Below are 14727 nucleotides of genomic sequence, written 5' to 3' on the forward strand. Positions count from 1 at the left end.
ATCCAAATGAATTAATCCTGAGTCCAATAACCATCAAAGTCACTCCAATAGTGCTTCTTAACTACGCGTTCATCCTCCTTTAACAAAATACTCCACATTCATCCAGTTTGTGACAGTAGTTGTAGCATTTTGAGACTTTGAAACTTAATTACCGCTGTTGCGCCCCCCCCCCCCGTGTGTGTGTGTGTGTGTGTGTGTGTGTGTGTGTGGGGGGGGGGGGGGAGGGGGAACAACTTCCAACAGGAGTCATTTGGGGGGCCTCTTGGGAAAAAAGGTTGGGAACCACTGGGCTATGCTATTAACAAACTACATCATGGTCGCATGACCTGACATCATCACCGCTAAGCTAAGGTGGCTAATATTAGTCGTGATGACGTTAACTAGTCTTATTATATAACTTGGTAGCAACCTCCAACGACACCTAAAAGCAGCAGATGTTCACAAAAGCTAAAATAAATAGACTCATGTCTGGCGTGATGGAGTTTAGTCATCTGCTCATCTTATTTAGACACTGTTGAGCCACCGCCATTTTTAAGGCATGTGCATTTTCAAACATTCAACAATGGTGAATTTACAAACCGTTACTAACTCATTTGATATTGTAAAGGAAAAGGCAAAAAAAAAATCTCATCTGCTTGTGTTTACCACAGACCGTATTACCAAAAACGAATTGAAGACTTCCAGACCAGGGAACCCTGATGTGCTCAAATGCTAACTCATTCCTGGAATACAGTATTTACAGGAGCTACATGTTCTCATGTATGAGGATTCCAGGGAAAGGATCAAAGTAGAGGTCTTCAGGATACACACATTATTTTATCAAAAAAACTTTTATTGAAACAACAAACCCACAAAGAAAAATTACCTTTATACATTCATATATATTTGATTTATTTAACGCTTCATACTGCAAACTCACTGAGGCAGGACTGTGTTTTTCCAAACACCATGGTAACGTAATGCAACCCCCGGTAAGGATATACATAACGAAGCACTTCAGCCCCTTCATGAGACGCACTCCATATTTCAGCAGGAAACTATAAAAACAAAGTGGAAATGAAAACCTTTGGCATTAGCACCGACTGTCGGAGAACGTATTGCCAAAGTGATTGACGGCTGATGCGCAGCCACCTCCCTACAGAAACACAGGAAAAAACAAAAGGCTCACTTTGCCCTCTTCACATCTCACAACGTGAAAGTGACAATCAAGAACCAGAAGACTCCTAGAATACTGTATCTCCAAAAAGCGTCATTGTGGATTATCATGTGAATACATTTCTATCAAGAGTGAACATGAAGCTCTTACACCAGATAGCCTAGTTTAAATTAATTTCAGGGTCGCTTAAATGTCTTATCGTAACTTCAACATAAAGTGACACTTCCACTGTGTCCAATCTGTAAGGAAATGTAATAGCTCTCTGGGCTATAACAGTAAGACGTGTTACCATGTGTTGACTCTTTCACATTTATAAGGTTGACAAAGAACAACAAAAATGAGAAAGAAAAAATGGATATAAATGGCAAAGTGGGGAAACAAACGCTTAAGACTTGTTTATAGACATTTTCATATACACACACGCAACTCTGAGAACAGGGAGGGGGGGCACGCACACTTAAATTCAAGCATACTATTGCCATTGATCTCACCAGACTGAGAAAGGTTTGGGGGCAGAGTGCACCTACATCATGTGGTCGGACACATGTTTTCTGTGCAATTTACAGAAGTTTTGTTGACAGCCAGTTAGCGTGGTTTGGTAGCTTGCAGGATTGTAAGATCCCCCGAGGAGATTTTTGTAAACAATGTTATGTTTACACTGAGGGTTTCTCACTTCAACACAATGCTTGTAGGCCTGGGGCCAGCACATGTTGAATGCCTTCCTTCCTCGTTAATCTTTAGCAGAAGCCATTTGCTGCCTGAACTATCTTGACTGCTACATGTTTCTCTGTGCATTCCCACCACCAACAATCATAATGGAATGATAGTTGGTGAACGGTTCAGAAACAGTAGATTCCTTAAGGCTGTCAACACAATGATCAAAAGGAACAAATACAATTCAACTTTCTATGGTGCTTCTCTGGTAAACCGACCAATGAAATGATGCCTTTGCCCCGACCGATACAAGATTTGCAAAGCCAATGCAGATATTTCAAAGACATATCTCCACTTCAGTTCCTTGTCATTCACTGGCTGAAATGTTTCGGGGAGGGAACAATAACTGCTTGGCTGTTCTTTTCTTATGCCATGGCGATGATGTAAAGATACTTTACAGTTCACACATGTAGCATTGGCCTTTTGAGATCTTGAATCTTTTAAAAAATCCCACGTCTCATCCCTTTTGCTGACCCACCTGCAAACGGCACTTGCATGAAGTGCAACGCCCCCTTCAAGTTGAAGGGTTACTGAACCTGGCTGAGGCAGCTGGAAGAGGGGCTGCACACAGGCATGTAACGGGGGACAGGAGGCCCTGGAAAATGTTAACCTAACCGGTATGGATGTGTGCTTGCTACTGAAGAACTTACGAAAATAAATATTGACAGAACACGATATCCTGCTGTGAGTGGGGGGAGGAAGGGGTCTCTCTCTCTTTCTCTCTGTCCTGATTGCATTTGTTCAACAAAGTTCTATGAAAAAAGGTTTTCCAGGAAGTATTTTGTTGGTTTTCAAGCATGATGCTACAGCGACAGGTGCAGTTGAGTCAGCTGGTGGTCCTGGGTAGGGGTGGGGGTTAAATGATTTTGTAGGTCAGGTAGTCGCGGAGCGGTGTAGGAATGGCCAGCGTCTCCACTTGCTGGGTGGTAGTCAACCGGCGGATAGACATCCTACACATGTGCTGCAGACTGGCAACGCTACGAGGACACTCCCAGAAGAGCACACTCCCGCCACGAGTCCTAAAAACAAACAAAAAAACAAGGAAAACAGGTTGAGGGTCAGGGCACTGATGCATCGTAACCACACTGGGCTCCATTCCAAAACTGGCCCCTACCCCCCCTAACATCTGTCCTGATTAACCACCTGCCCTACCTGACCATGTGCTACGCTGTTTTATGTCCCTCCTGAAACACGGCGTGTACTAATAGTTCAGTGCAAACATTTACTTGTCAACGGCGCAAAATAAGGTAGAATGGTAGGAGTTTGAGGTCTTTAAGATTACATTGTAATTTACGATTATATATACCCAAGTCTAGTCTAGAAAACAGTAGATGATGTGTTCATTTGATTGTAAGGTTTATTATATTTACAGTGACTCTTGCTATAACCAAGAAGCTCATAAACATTGGACCTAAAAGAAATGGCTGTTTTGCGTGTTGGAGCAATGCTGATTTGAAACCATCTTTACGGAAAGTTGCGACAGTTCTTGTTTCTGACGAAGAGAGGGAATTTTGTTCTGAAGCTTGCTGCTGTATTTACACCCTCCACAAAGGAGCCTCATTCAGCTGGGTGTGTGACTACACACAGTTTAGTCATGGAGTGGGAGGTGGTAGGGATCGGTTTGGAATTGGGCCAGTGAATTTAGCAAATCTAAAAACAGCAGAGAATGCATGGTGCCAGCAAGCGGTGATAAAAGACGGGAAACTGGTTCCTCTGCAGAAGTCAATAAGGTGTGACTGACGTACGTGTGTGTTCAGGGTGGAGTGACAGAGCCTTACCCAGTAGCAAGGACACTTCCTTCAGCGGAGAAGGCACAGCAGAGGCCGTTAGAGAGGGAGCCGATGGCCTGAGGGGCTTTCTCCTCGATGCTCCAGAAACGCACCATTCTGAGCAGAGACAGAAAACACACTGCTGTCACATTCCAGTACAAACACTGGAAACTTGATGTTAAAGCAATATTTTGACATTTAAATTGAATTTAAACATATTTATAAACTTTGAATTATATATATTCCTTGTGTTTTAATGATTTGACCGTGCAATGAACTCTCATTGACGGGCTTGCAGTACATTTCCATAAATAACTTTTGAGTATTGCCAGTGAAAGACTGTTTTCCCATCTGGGAGGTACTTTCACTTGACCTTCCTTTTAGATCAGAAATGCCAGGAGAAGATTCAGTGTGCCTGGCAGCCCTGTTCCCACTCAGCCGCAATTAGGACTATTCCTCAGAATAAAAAGAGGAAAATAAATATCACCTTATTCATGTGGTCTTAATCCCCTTCCGTAGATTCCTAACAATTTTGCAATAGTTTTTTGCTTGATGGATGAATCTTACGTTTCATTAAATGTATTTACTGATTCCCTACATTCAATTGTTGCTACATAAACCATGTCCGGCAGTGTCCTCCCTGAAATACTTTCGGTGGGAGAGCTCTGTTTTTTTCCACAGTTGCCACTTCCCAGAGCTTCTTCCTGCCTCTCTTCCCAACATGTATCTGCCAACTACCATCACAGATATTAACTACCTTGTGACAGTCATGTGACCTATCCAAACACACCAGCATACAGTAGCTCTTTTCTCCCTCGTCCCTTTAACACTCATGACTCACTGCGAGATTTAAAAACAAGCAGAAGCACACAGTGAAGCTTTTCTGCAGCGCCATGCTGTTTAAATATCAGCCCGCGTTAACTGAATGAAATGTTCTCTACCGAAGTCAACAACTTCACATTTTTAAAGTTTCCCCGAAAAATGATCAGATCTTCCTCTAAAGGAAAGTGAGAAAGCAATAACACCCTAACCAACCAAACACAGAGATAGAGGTAAAGAAGTAAAGTAAAACAACAGGTCAGTGAATGTAACTAACTCATTCTGTGTCGTACCTGTCATCAGTGATGCTGGCGAGGTGGCGGCCGTCAGGGCAGAAGCTCACAGAGCGAACCCAGCGGTCATTGGCCCCCCCGGCAAAAATGGGTGATGGAGGAGGGAAAAGATGGCTGGAAAGAGAGGAGAGCAGGTGCTTAGAAACAGCATTAGTGTCAAACAGTTGGTGCAGAACCTCCCTTTACAATTGATAAGCATATCACTTCTAAAGAAATAACACATCTGAACACTTCAGTAGAGTGGGGGTTTTGCAATGGAGTGGTGCGGGAATGAGTCCTAGGATTTTACTACTCAGTTGCGCCACTTATGTGACGGGCAAGAAGAGTATGTGACGGGCAAGAAGAGTATGTGACGGGCAAGAAGAGTATGTGACGGGCAAGAAGAGTATGTGACGGGCAAGAAGAGTATGTGACGGGCAAGAAGAGTATGTGACGGGCAAGAATAGTCAATTCTAGTGTCTAACACTTAATGTGGAGAAAGAGATTTCCTGGATGGGTTGATTGTGCGTTGCTCTGTTGGTAATGCCTCGGGGTTCCGGTGGGCATGTAAACAAATACATAATGCTGCGCTATACTTTGTGGCCTCACCCAGTTGCATAGCGACACTTATTGTTTAGGTGTCTTTTAATAAGCAGGTAGTCAAATCATTAGCTAGAACTAGCTGGATCTGATCGATATGGACATAAACGCAAGTGAAGTCTAATCTGACGGGAGAGAGAGATCAGCTGCTGCTGACGAGTCGACACGCAGCTCTGCATGATCACAGAACAAAACACACACTTCAGGTTAGAATATCACACGTAGCTATTTTAATTAGCTCTCAAACTACCTAAACTAGTTATAGATGTTTAGTTTTACTGCCGGGTCACTCATTACTCCAGTTAAACAGTGGACATCGTCCTGCTGAAGGAAACGTTTAAAGGTCCCATGTCATGGCCATTTCCACTGATCATAATTCCATTGTTGAGGTCTACTAGAATAGATTTACATTGTTCAATGTTCCAAACTCACATTGGTTTCTCAAACAGCATCTCATGCGTACCCGGAAGAATCAAATGGACAGTGACGTCTCTCCAACGAGGCGTTTTGGGGAGGTATTTTCTGTGTTAGAGTTGTACTCGCTACAGGGTGTACTTTGAGGGTTTTGACTCTGCACACCGTTTACATGCAGAAAAACCTTCATAACACACAAGGGGACGGGTGATAACCGGAAAAACATGACATGGGACCTTTAAGTATCATAAAGAACACAGCTTTAAAGTGATTCCCCCTCCCCCCAACACATATTACTTTTAAATGCATTTTTCAGTTCAGTTGCCAATTAGAATACTGGAATCAAACCACCCTGACCAGTGCAATGGTGGGTAATAAAAGCGTTGCAGGGTAGCCTATTATTTTCTTACCCGAGTTCCAGCAGGATGGTGGCCTTGTGGTGGTCCCATACGATGACACGGGTGTCATAAGAGGCGGTGGCCAACAACGCCCCATCTGGGGAGAACTCACAGGACACCACGTCATTGTGGTGTCCCTCCAGCTTCCGGATCAGGGTTAACTTATCCATGTTCCATAGGAACACCTGCAACGGGAAGAGAGGATTGTTAGAGTCGATGCAAGGATTTGAGAGACATGACCGAACAGATGTGCTACTTTACACTTAATCATTACTATATACACATTTAGCATTTTAAAATTTAACTCAAGCAGAAGGAATTAAAGCAATTAAACAGTCAAGTTATGCTCAGTGTCATTGTAATGCAACCTTTAACCAGGCCCAAAAAACAAAAGAGCACATGCTACACAAGCAGCAAGGCTACATCAAAATACAACTACTACACCTACATTAACATAATAGCTTTAAGAGCACAATCATTTGAATTTATACATATTTAATATATTATTCAAAAAATTCAAGTAAAAAATAGAGAAAATAAAATAAAACAAGTAGTAACTTAAGGTAACATTAAGTTACTCCACTGGTTTCCCCTTTCAGAGTTTTAGTTCACTGTGTTTACAATAGGCTCGCAGCTCCGGCAGAAGCCTATGAAGAGACAGATACTGCAAGAGAAAAGAATATTTTATGGCCAAAGGGTTGATACCTCTGGCAAAAACACATATGCACACACCCGCTAAATCATCTGTAGAACCAGTTTGTCAGAATATGATATTTTTGCCCCAAAATCATGTCACTGTTAATTCGTCAAAAATCGAAAATGCTTTAAAGCGATGCTTGTTAACGAATCCAGTTAATAATCTAGATAAAACGTATAACAGTCACATGCAGACGAAAAGTTACGTTTCTCGACTAGCTAGTGTTCTCATTTAAGTTACAGTTAGCATTAGCAACATTAGCATTATTTTCTGTGTTACATTTCTAAGCTGCGTTTTCATCACAAGTGAACTGATGGAGTACTGCAGTTAAATTTGTTCCACTGTTGCTGCCAAGAGCTGTCATACTTTTTATTGAAGCAGACAAAAGCCCCAGGAGAACCGCTGATGGAAACACTACTGGCCAATTTGTCGAATGTTTTCTCAATAACAGCTTAGCTCTTATGCAATTTGTAAGACAGTGCATCCTTAACCTGCACCATGCTTCTATCAGAGAAAGGGGTTTGTGTAACATTTGCAAATCAAATCATTCACAGTAAAGAAGGGGGGGGGGTGCAGCTTGTTGGTTAAACTGTTTTCTATGAATTTTCCATTAGCGGCACAACAATGCTACACAGTATGCTACTAGGGAAACACTTATACTGACAGTTAAAGAACTCCTAGCAACAAAAGAGAAGTGTGTGCAGACAGTGGACGGATGGAGCTACTTAGGATGGGGGGGTGAAGGAAGAAAGGTGGGGGTGAAGGGGGGATAGAGGGAGTATTTAATAACTGAAATTAAAAATCAATAGAGGGACTGCAACAGCAGAGGTAGACAGACACGGAGCAGCACCTACGTACAGGGTGGTGCCAGGCTGCCCCTGGCCTTGGGGCAATGCGCCCTGTGCGTCCCCGGTTTACACCGGCTGCTCAAAATGTCAGCGCGGCGCTCCCTTCAAAACCAATCACACACTGAGCTCTGCCACCACCTGTGACAGGGAGAGCAAGACACACACTGTAGGGACACACACAGCCTAACAGAGCTACTACCACCAATAACAACCATGAGCACATTGATCTAGAGCTGCAACAGTGCATAAAGTCAACTGATGGGCGGGGGGGAACCGGTCTACAGGATCAATATCCAGAAACATGTCTGAGGTAAGTGCTGATGAAATATGGAAGATATATTCAAAATGTAATGAATTTTAAATCTGACCCTTGGATCGTATGCAGGGTTTAACATGAGGTCACAAGTGTCTCAAAGCTGCCATTATATATTTGAAGATTCCCTTACGTAATGATTTGAAAATGTTGTTTGGTTCCCCCCACTTCAACAGAAATACTAGAACTGAATAAATAATAATAAATAATATTTTTGCTCAATGTTACAATTCCGATATATTACAGGCCCTGAATTTTTTTTAAACTTTTTTTACATTAGCATTGAACAGAAATGTAAATGATCATGATTTAATTTGTATTTGAATGCCCTGAACCAAACAATGGATTTTTGATTACGCAATACTTAAATTACATTTTTCTCAATATTACATTTTAACCAAATATTGCGCTTACTGCCATCTGGATAATGCACTAATAGACATCATTATACCGATAATATTTCTATTCATTGTGCAGACCTATTTCAGCTGTAGCTGAATTATAAAATGTAAAGAGTTTACCATACATGTTCACACTATAATTTAGCTAAATAACAAGAGTGAAACAGTGGTCTGCTGGGCATGCAAACTTCAGAACACCAAAAGCATGTTTTTTGCACTGCAAACAAAACCAAACAGAAGGCACAACTTATCATGACACTGAGCAGTTTGTTCTTAGGAGGGAATGGGTGGGTGGGGCATTTGTAAGTTGATTGGCTATCAATGACATCAAAATAAGTAAAGAGGAACTTGTGTACTTACTGCTTTGCCTGCACCCACTGAGCACAGGATGGAGGAGTCAGGGGAGAAGGCGCTGCAGTACACCCAGTTCTGATGCCCCCGCAGAACCTTCACCATGTTACCTAGGAAACAAACAACATTATCTCAGGCAGGAGCAGGACACTGAGTCCTTCACTGTCAAACACAAATATTTTCTATAGCGATTGTAACTTTTTATCTGAGCCTGGGAGTTTAAGCCTGCTGAGACGAATGTAATCCTTTTACATTTGATTTTGTTTCATTTAGCTAGCAGGATGGCCACATAATGAGTCAATTACTTTTAAGTGCATTGCAAAGGGATTATGGGGCACCATTTGACATTTAAAGGGTACAGATCTAATTCACCTCTAAAAGAAACATACCATCATCTTTGAGGTCCCACACGCGGAGGGTCTTATCTCTGGAGGCAGACACCAACATGAGACTGCCATCGGGAGCAAAGGTCAAGTCTCGCACTAATTCAGTATGATCCATCAGATTCAGCAAGAGCTTTCCTGCAAAGAGACAAAGGAAACAGAGAAATCATGAACAGCTCATCCACAGTGAAGTAAAGCTGCCCCTCACTCAAGCAACACAAAAAGACAGAAACCAAATGTTTAAAAGAAGAAGCAGCAAGAACTCCTGTTCTGGTAATGCGCCTTAAAAAGTGTAAGTAAAGAATGAACCTGATAATGCTATACACAAACTACATCACAGTCACATGACTTATTGTAAACACCACTAAGCTAAAGGTGATTCGATGAGGTTACGTAGTCTCATTTAGCTGCTTACCTAGTGCTGTTTTAAAGACACATAAGAGCTTCAGACAATTAACGAGTGGGGCGTTTACTGACCTATTTGATGTCATAAAACAAAGCGTGAAAATCTCTTAAGCTTGTCTTAACCAGACACCTTATGACAGGAAGCTAACAAAACACGCTAACAAAACATTGACCAAAAGTGCTAAAATGTTAACTCACTCCAGGGTTTTGGAACTCATTCCTGCAGATCAATATTACCTGATCTGATAACAAACTCATGAAGCTATTTCCTCACCAGTGTATACATCCCAGATCTTGATGCGACCATTGTTGAGGCCCGTTGCCAGTAGCAGCTGGTCCTGACCGAACTTGAAGCGGTGCCACTCGATGTTAACGCAGCGGCTCTGCTTCTCGGGGACGGACGAGCCGAAGGCCAGGCCACAGACGATGTCACCGCAGTCGATGGTGTGTTCGCGGGGCTCGTCGGCCGGCTGGATTTCCTGGCCCCCGTCGCTGTTCTGACGGGACAAACGGCGAGGGCTCGAGGCATTGGTGGCCTCTCCATTGTGGCCGATTGAACTGCAGTGACAGAGAATGGACACAAGAGACAGCCAAGATGAGCAGCTGGTCTTAAAACAGAATGACTAAATAGATATGGTAAAGGTTTCCACCATGAAGTTGCTTATTGCTTAATAAGCTGTAGGGTATTTGGAGTAAAAAAAGAAAAAAAGAAGAGTAATTTCATTTTGGAAGAAGACATGCTGCTGAAGTTTTTTTAAAAGTATTTTTGGGATCTTTGAAGCGAAGTGAATACGTGAAATCACAACAGGAACACAGGAGTGAAACTAAACTCCAAAACACAGCTCCTAAGGCACCAACATCTAAAAACAGAAGCGGTTCCATCTAGTCTCCAGCACAGACACACTCAGTGAGCTTTTCACTGCTGCGAGGCTGTAGTGAAAACAAATGTCATCAGTTTGGCTGGCGTTGATTAAGCAGACCGACTAAATGTGTTCTGCACTTGCTTTACAGATAGTGTGAGAGTCACAAGGCCCTATTGAGTGGAAAGAAAAATGGCCCATTAAGCAGAAAGGGAGTCAATAATAAAAGCCACATGTCCTGGCAGAGGAGCAGTGGAAGAGCTTTGCTTCTCCGTATCTTTCTTAACCTTTCCTATCAGGACAAACTCTAAAAGTTGCGAGCATGAAAGTATGCTGAATCAAGTGCTAGAAATACATGTTTGAGAATAATTCTGCACACAGCCTGCAAAAGCAACAGGTCAGCGATTGGCATAATACTATCGGCATCAAAGTTCAGTCTCAGTGGAAACTGATGGTTTACTAAATTACAATGATTTACCTTACTGCAGATAAGGTCATTACATTTGAAAATGTTTATGTTTATGTTGGGCTTTCTTTGAACAGCCTGTGTTGTTAAAGCCCTGAGGTTGATTCCTACACACTGTTTAGTGGGGGGAACTGAGTGATTTGCAGTTTCTAAGGGTACTTACAAGTTCTTCAGACATTTTGCCCAGGGAATGAGCCTCACAATGCGATGCCCCTGAGACCAGGCAAAGTAGGAACCATTAGGTGCAAAGGCTACTGTCCACGTCTCGCGTCCAGCCTTCTGGTCGAAGGGAGCAACAGGCACCAGGAGTTCACCGATGAACTTTGCCTTTCCTAGAAGAAGAAGACTGTTGCGTTAGCTACACCCATCGAAAGACTTCCAAACATCCCAAAGTAACCTCTTCACTCAGAGGCATGGAGGGCTTGTCACAGATGCAGGCATCTGATTGGCTAACTATGTCAAACATAATATTGGTAAAAAAAACAGGTGGGGAAACTGTACAAGAGAAATGGTCAGAGGTGGAAAAGTACTCCGATGTTGTACTTAAGTAAAAGTAGAACTACAACAGAATAGGAATACTCTTTCACAAGTAAAAGTCATGCATTCAAAATGTTTCTCAAATACAAAGGTATTGGCATCAAAATATACTTAAAATACCGAAGTTAAAATAGTCATTATGCAGATTGGTCCACTCCAGAATAACATATCATATGTTATGATTATTGATGGGTTTATCAAAGTTGGTAAAGGTGCAGCTAACTTGAATCACTTGGTATGCTGCAGGGTACAGTGTGCATTTAGACTATAGAATTATTTATATTTCACATTATTAATCCAAATCCACAAAGTGACTATTTACATCTGAATTGTAGTGGAGTACAAGTACAAAGAAACACATTTAAATAGTAAAAGTATCTCACAATTGTACTAAAGTACAGTACTTGAGAAATGCACATAGCTTCTCTGATTGTATGCTACATTTATGTATTATTATTTTTAAATACTGTTACTGGTGCTTTTTATTGTCCACCTGGATGTGTATTTTTGTAATTTCCATTTATATCTTTAATATGTTATGTATGCCTCTTAATATGTTGCCATTATTGCCCTTCACTTTTGCTGTAACGATGCAACTTTCCCCTCCGTGGGACAAATAAAAAGGTATTCCAATACACCACTGGAAATTGTCAAAATGCTAAATTACGTAAATAATGCAATTACTCAAATGCATATGTATTTTAAGTAGAAACTATCAATGGTTAGTTTTCAATTATTTAACAAGAAGCGTGACCTACGTGTCGGACCATGAATCACTCACTGATTGGGGGAGGGACGCTTTAACCAAGAACCCAGCATGACAAAAATCAAACATTGACGTACTTGAAAACAAACAAAGCGTGGACAGTGACAAAACAGTCACATGTAATAACGTTATATACATAGATTGATTAAACAAAGCACTCGCTAAGTGAGACGGTGCTAACGCTAAAAGGCATGAAGAAAGCTAAACTGAGAGCTAGCTGTGATGCTAAGCCCCGAGACTGCACACCACGCAAGACCACTGAACACAAGCTAAACGAGCTAACTACGTTACACACCCACATGCTAGTTAGTTGCATTTTTAAGGTTTTAAAGAACCGTTGAGAACAACAATTAAACGGTAACGGGTTGGACTTACCTATATCATTTTCGTTTACAGAGTCTGGGAAGCTTGCCGCCATCTAAATAAGGGCACAGACCTAAGAGAAAAGCCAAGCACGGAATGTAAAGCCGAAAAAAAAATAGAGGAAATTAGCAAGGGGAGCGGACCGCAGTTCTTCCTCCTCCGATGTCGGTTGTATCCCTTCGCCGAGCGTTAACTTCCCTGGTGGAAAAATCAGTCGTAGTTCGCTTTTTGTGAACCTCTCGTTTTCTTTACTTTTGTCGATAATTTGCTTTATTTTACGGTTCAAATTCCATTAACATGAAACTGTAGAGTTGGGTGCAGTACGAACCCTGGTAGTACAATGGCTTCTAACCACAGGCTGATGTTCATCAAGAGCCTCAGAGGAGTGACGTAGAACATCCTACGTCATCACAGTTTCCATGGTAAAACTGTGAACGCCTCCCCCTGGAATTCTTTCATTGTACTACCATTACCGCCACCTTGTGGTATTTCACATATTTTATGTGGAAGTCATTTATATTTATGTTTTATACAGTCGGTCTTTGGTAGAAATAAATAATTCCATACTATGTGAAATGTTAATACATAAGCAAATAACATTTTTCCTACAGATCTCATACATTTGGTTTTGCCAAAGATATGCACTAAATTGAACATATTAAATAATCCAACACAGAACAGCAAATTAAACAGTCGGCTACACTTTAAACAATAAACTTGAAACTTAATCATCATTAATAAAAACAAAAATAGCTTCAAATAAATGTATATAAGTTACACTATCTTAATTATAACAGCCTCTTTATTAATTGGGTTTCATGTTCAACTATGTGTTCTGGGTTTTACCTTTTTACTTTAAGACAGATTTTCCTTCCATTATCCATACATTTAAGGTTGAACATTAGTTGACCTCCTTCAATATTGCAGTGTTAATTTAAGATCAAGTTAAAATGCTGATCTTTGTGGGAATACGTGCTGTATACAAAAACATATTTAGCCTACTTCACTGAAGTACCTTCTTTATTGTAATGTGAACAGTTATTTTAGAGATGCAGTTTTACAAAATAATTTAAATGTTTCATTTGTTTTTCAACCCGAGCTAGTTCAGTCCAATCCTCTTATTGGATATACTATACTGTATTTGTTTAGGTTTTTAATGGCTGGTCTCAATTACATTTCAAGATCGAGCTCTACACATTCCATTCTTAAACCAATAACAGCAAGAAGACATTTTGGGTATGTAACCTCAGCCGACTACTCTGGGTTGATTCATGTTCATACTTAGCTTAATTAATAGTCAAATTAGGAATTGTATTACCTTATGTCCATTGTTTTTGTTGTGATTTTACTAAACATCTTCGCTATTTAACACATTTAAAAGATACAACGTTTTACATTGTACTAAACTGTTCATTTTTATACATTCACCATCAAAGGGCAATGTATTGTTGGCAGATTGTGAAATGAAAAAAATGATTACCTTATTTTAGAATAGACTAAAAACATCTAGATATTTGGTTATTTAGACCTTAAACAGATTTCGATATTTTAAAGACTAGAGCTGGACTATAGTGTGAATAGTTATAATCATTAACTTATATTTGTACCAAAAGTGTGTATAATTCTGGGCAAACAAAATCACAGTGGACAACACATTTTACTTTATAGAAAAACCTTTAATGATCATGGTAATATATTTACAATATAACTCAAACAAATCCGACAGGGTACAACAAAAGGATATCCGGGCTCACATGTTTCCTTGCGTAAAAGAAAACCTGTGAAGAAATTAAATCACTAACAAGCTTTACAAACATTGGGGGAAAAAACATGTCTATCTTCAGCTTCTTCACAAATACAGTTGTAGAGTTCCTTTCGTGGTTTGTTTCTTCTGTTTGGCATTTTGATAACTAAAAGTAACAAAGATAGACCCATTTACGTGTGTGTGTTTAAGGAATTACAACAAAACTGTGCAATATAAAAATTATAAAATATTAGATTAATTGAAACCTTACATTGATTTAAATTGAAAAGAAAAACATTTTAGAAAGCTTTTAATACTTTACATTGCTTTAAATTTAACTTTCGTTAGTGTATTAAGTGCATCTCTTAAAACTCACACCTCTTCAAGATTTAAAACAAAAGTGATATTGAACTATACTTGAGCATTAGAAACTGTGCGATTATAAATGACA

At 40.4% G+C, this 14727-nt stretch overlaps 1 protein-coding gene across 1 annotated transcript; it reads right to left on the minus strand.

Moving 5' to 3' along the window:
- Nucleotides 1-811: 811 nt before the first annotated feature.
- wsb1 (WD repeat and SOCS box containing 1) lies at nucleotides 812-12919 on the minus strand. Its single transcript, XM_034206011.1, has 9 exons — nucleotides 12545-12919; nucleotides 11030-11198; nucleotides 9815-10098; nucleotides 9142-9273; nucleotides 8762-8862; nucleotides 6155-6327; nucleotides 4752-4865; nucleotides 3649-3756; nucleotides 812-2889 (listed from the first exon to the last, which is right to left on the minus strand). The coding sequence occupies exons 1-9, from the start codon at nucleotides 12585-12587 to the stop codon at nucleotides 2727-2729; spliced, it is 1287 nt and encodes a 428-aa protein (XP_034061902.1). The 5' UTR covers nucleotides 12588-12919; the 3' UTR covers nucleotides 812-2726.
- Nucleotides 12920-14727: the final 1808 nt, after the last annotated feature.

Source organism: Gymnodraco acuticeps, unplaced genomic scaffold (assembly GCF_902827175.1).
Source record: "Gymnodraco acuticeps unplaced genomic scaffold, fGymAcu1.1, whole genome shotgun sequence".
Lineage (NCBI taxonomy): Eukaryota > Metazoa > Chordata > Actinopteri > Perciformes > Bathydraconidae > Gymnodraco > Gymnodraco acuticeps.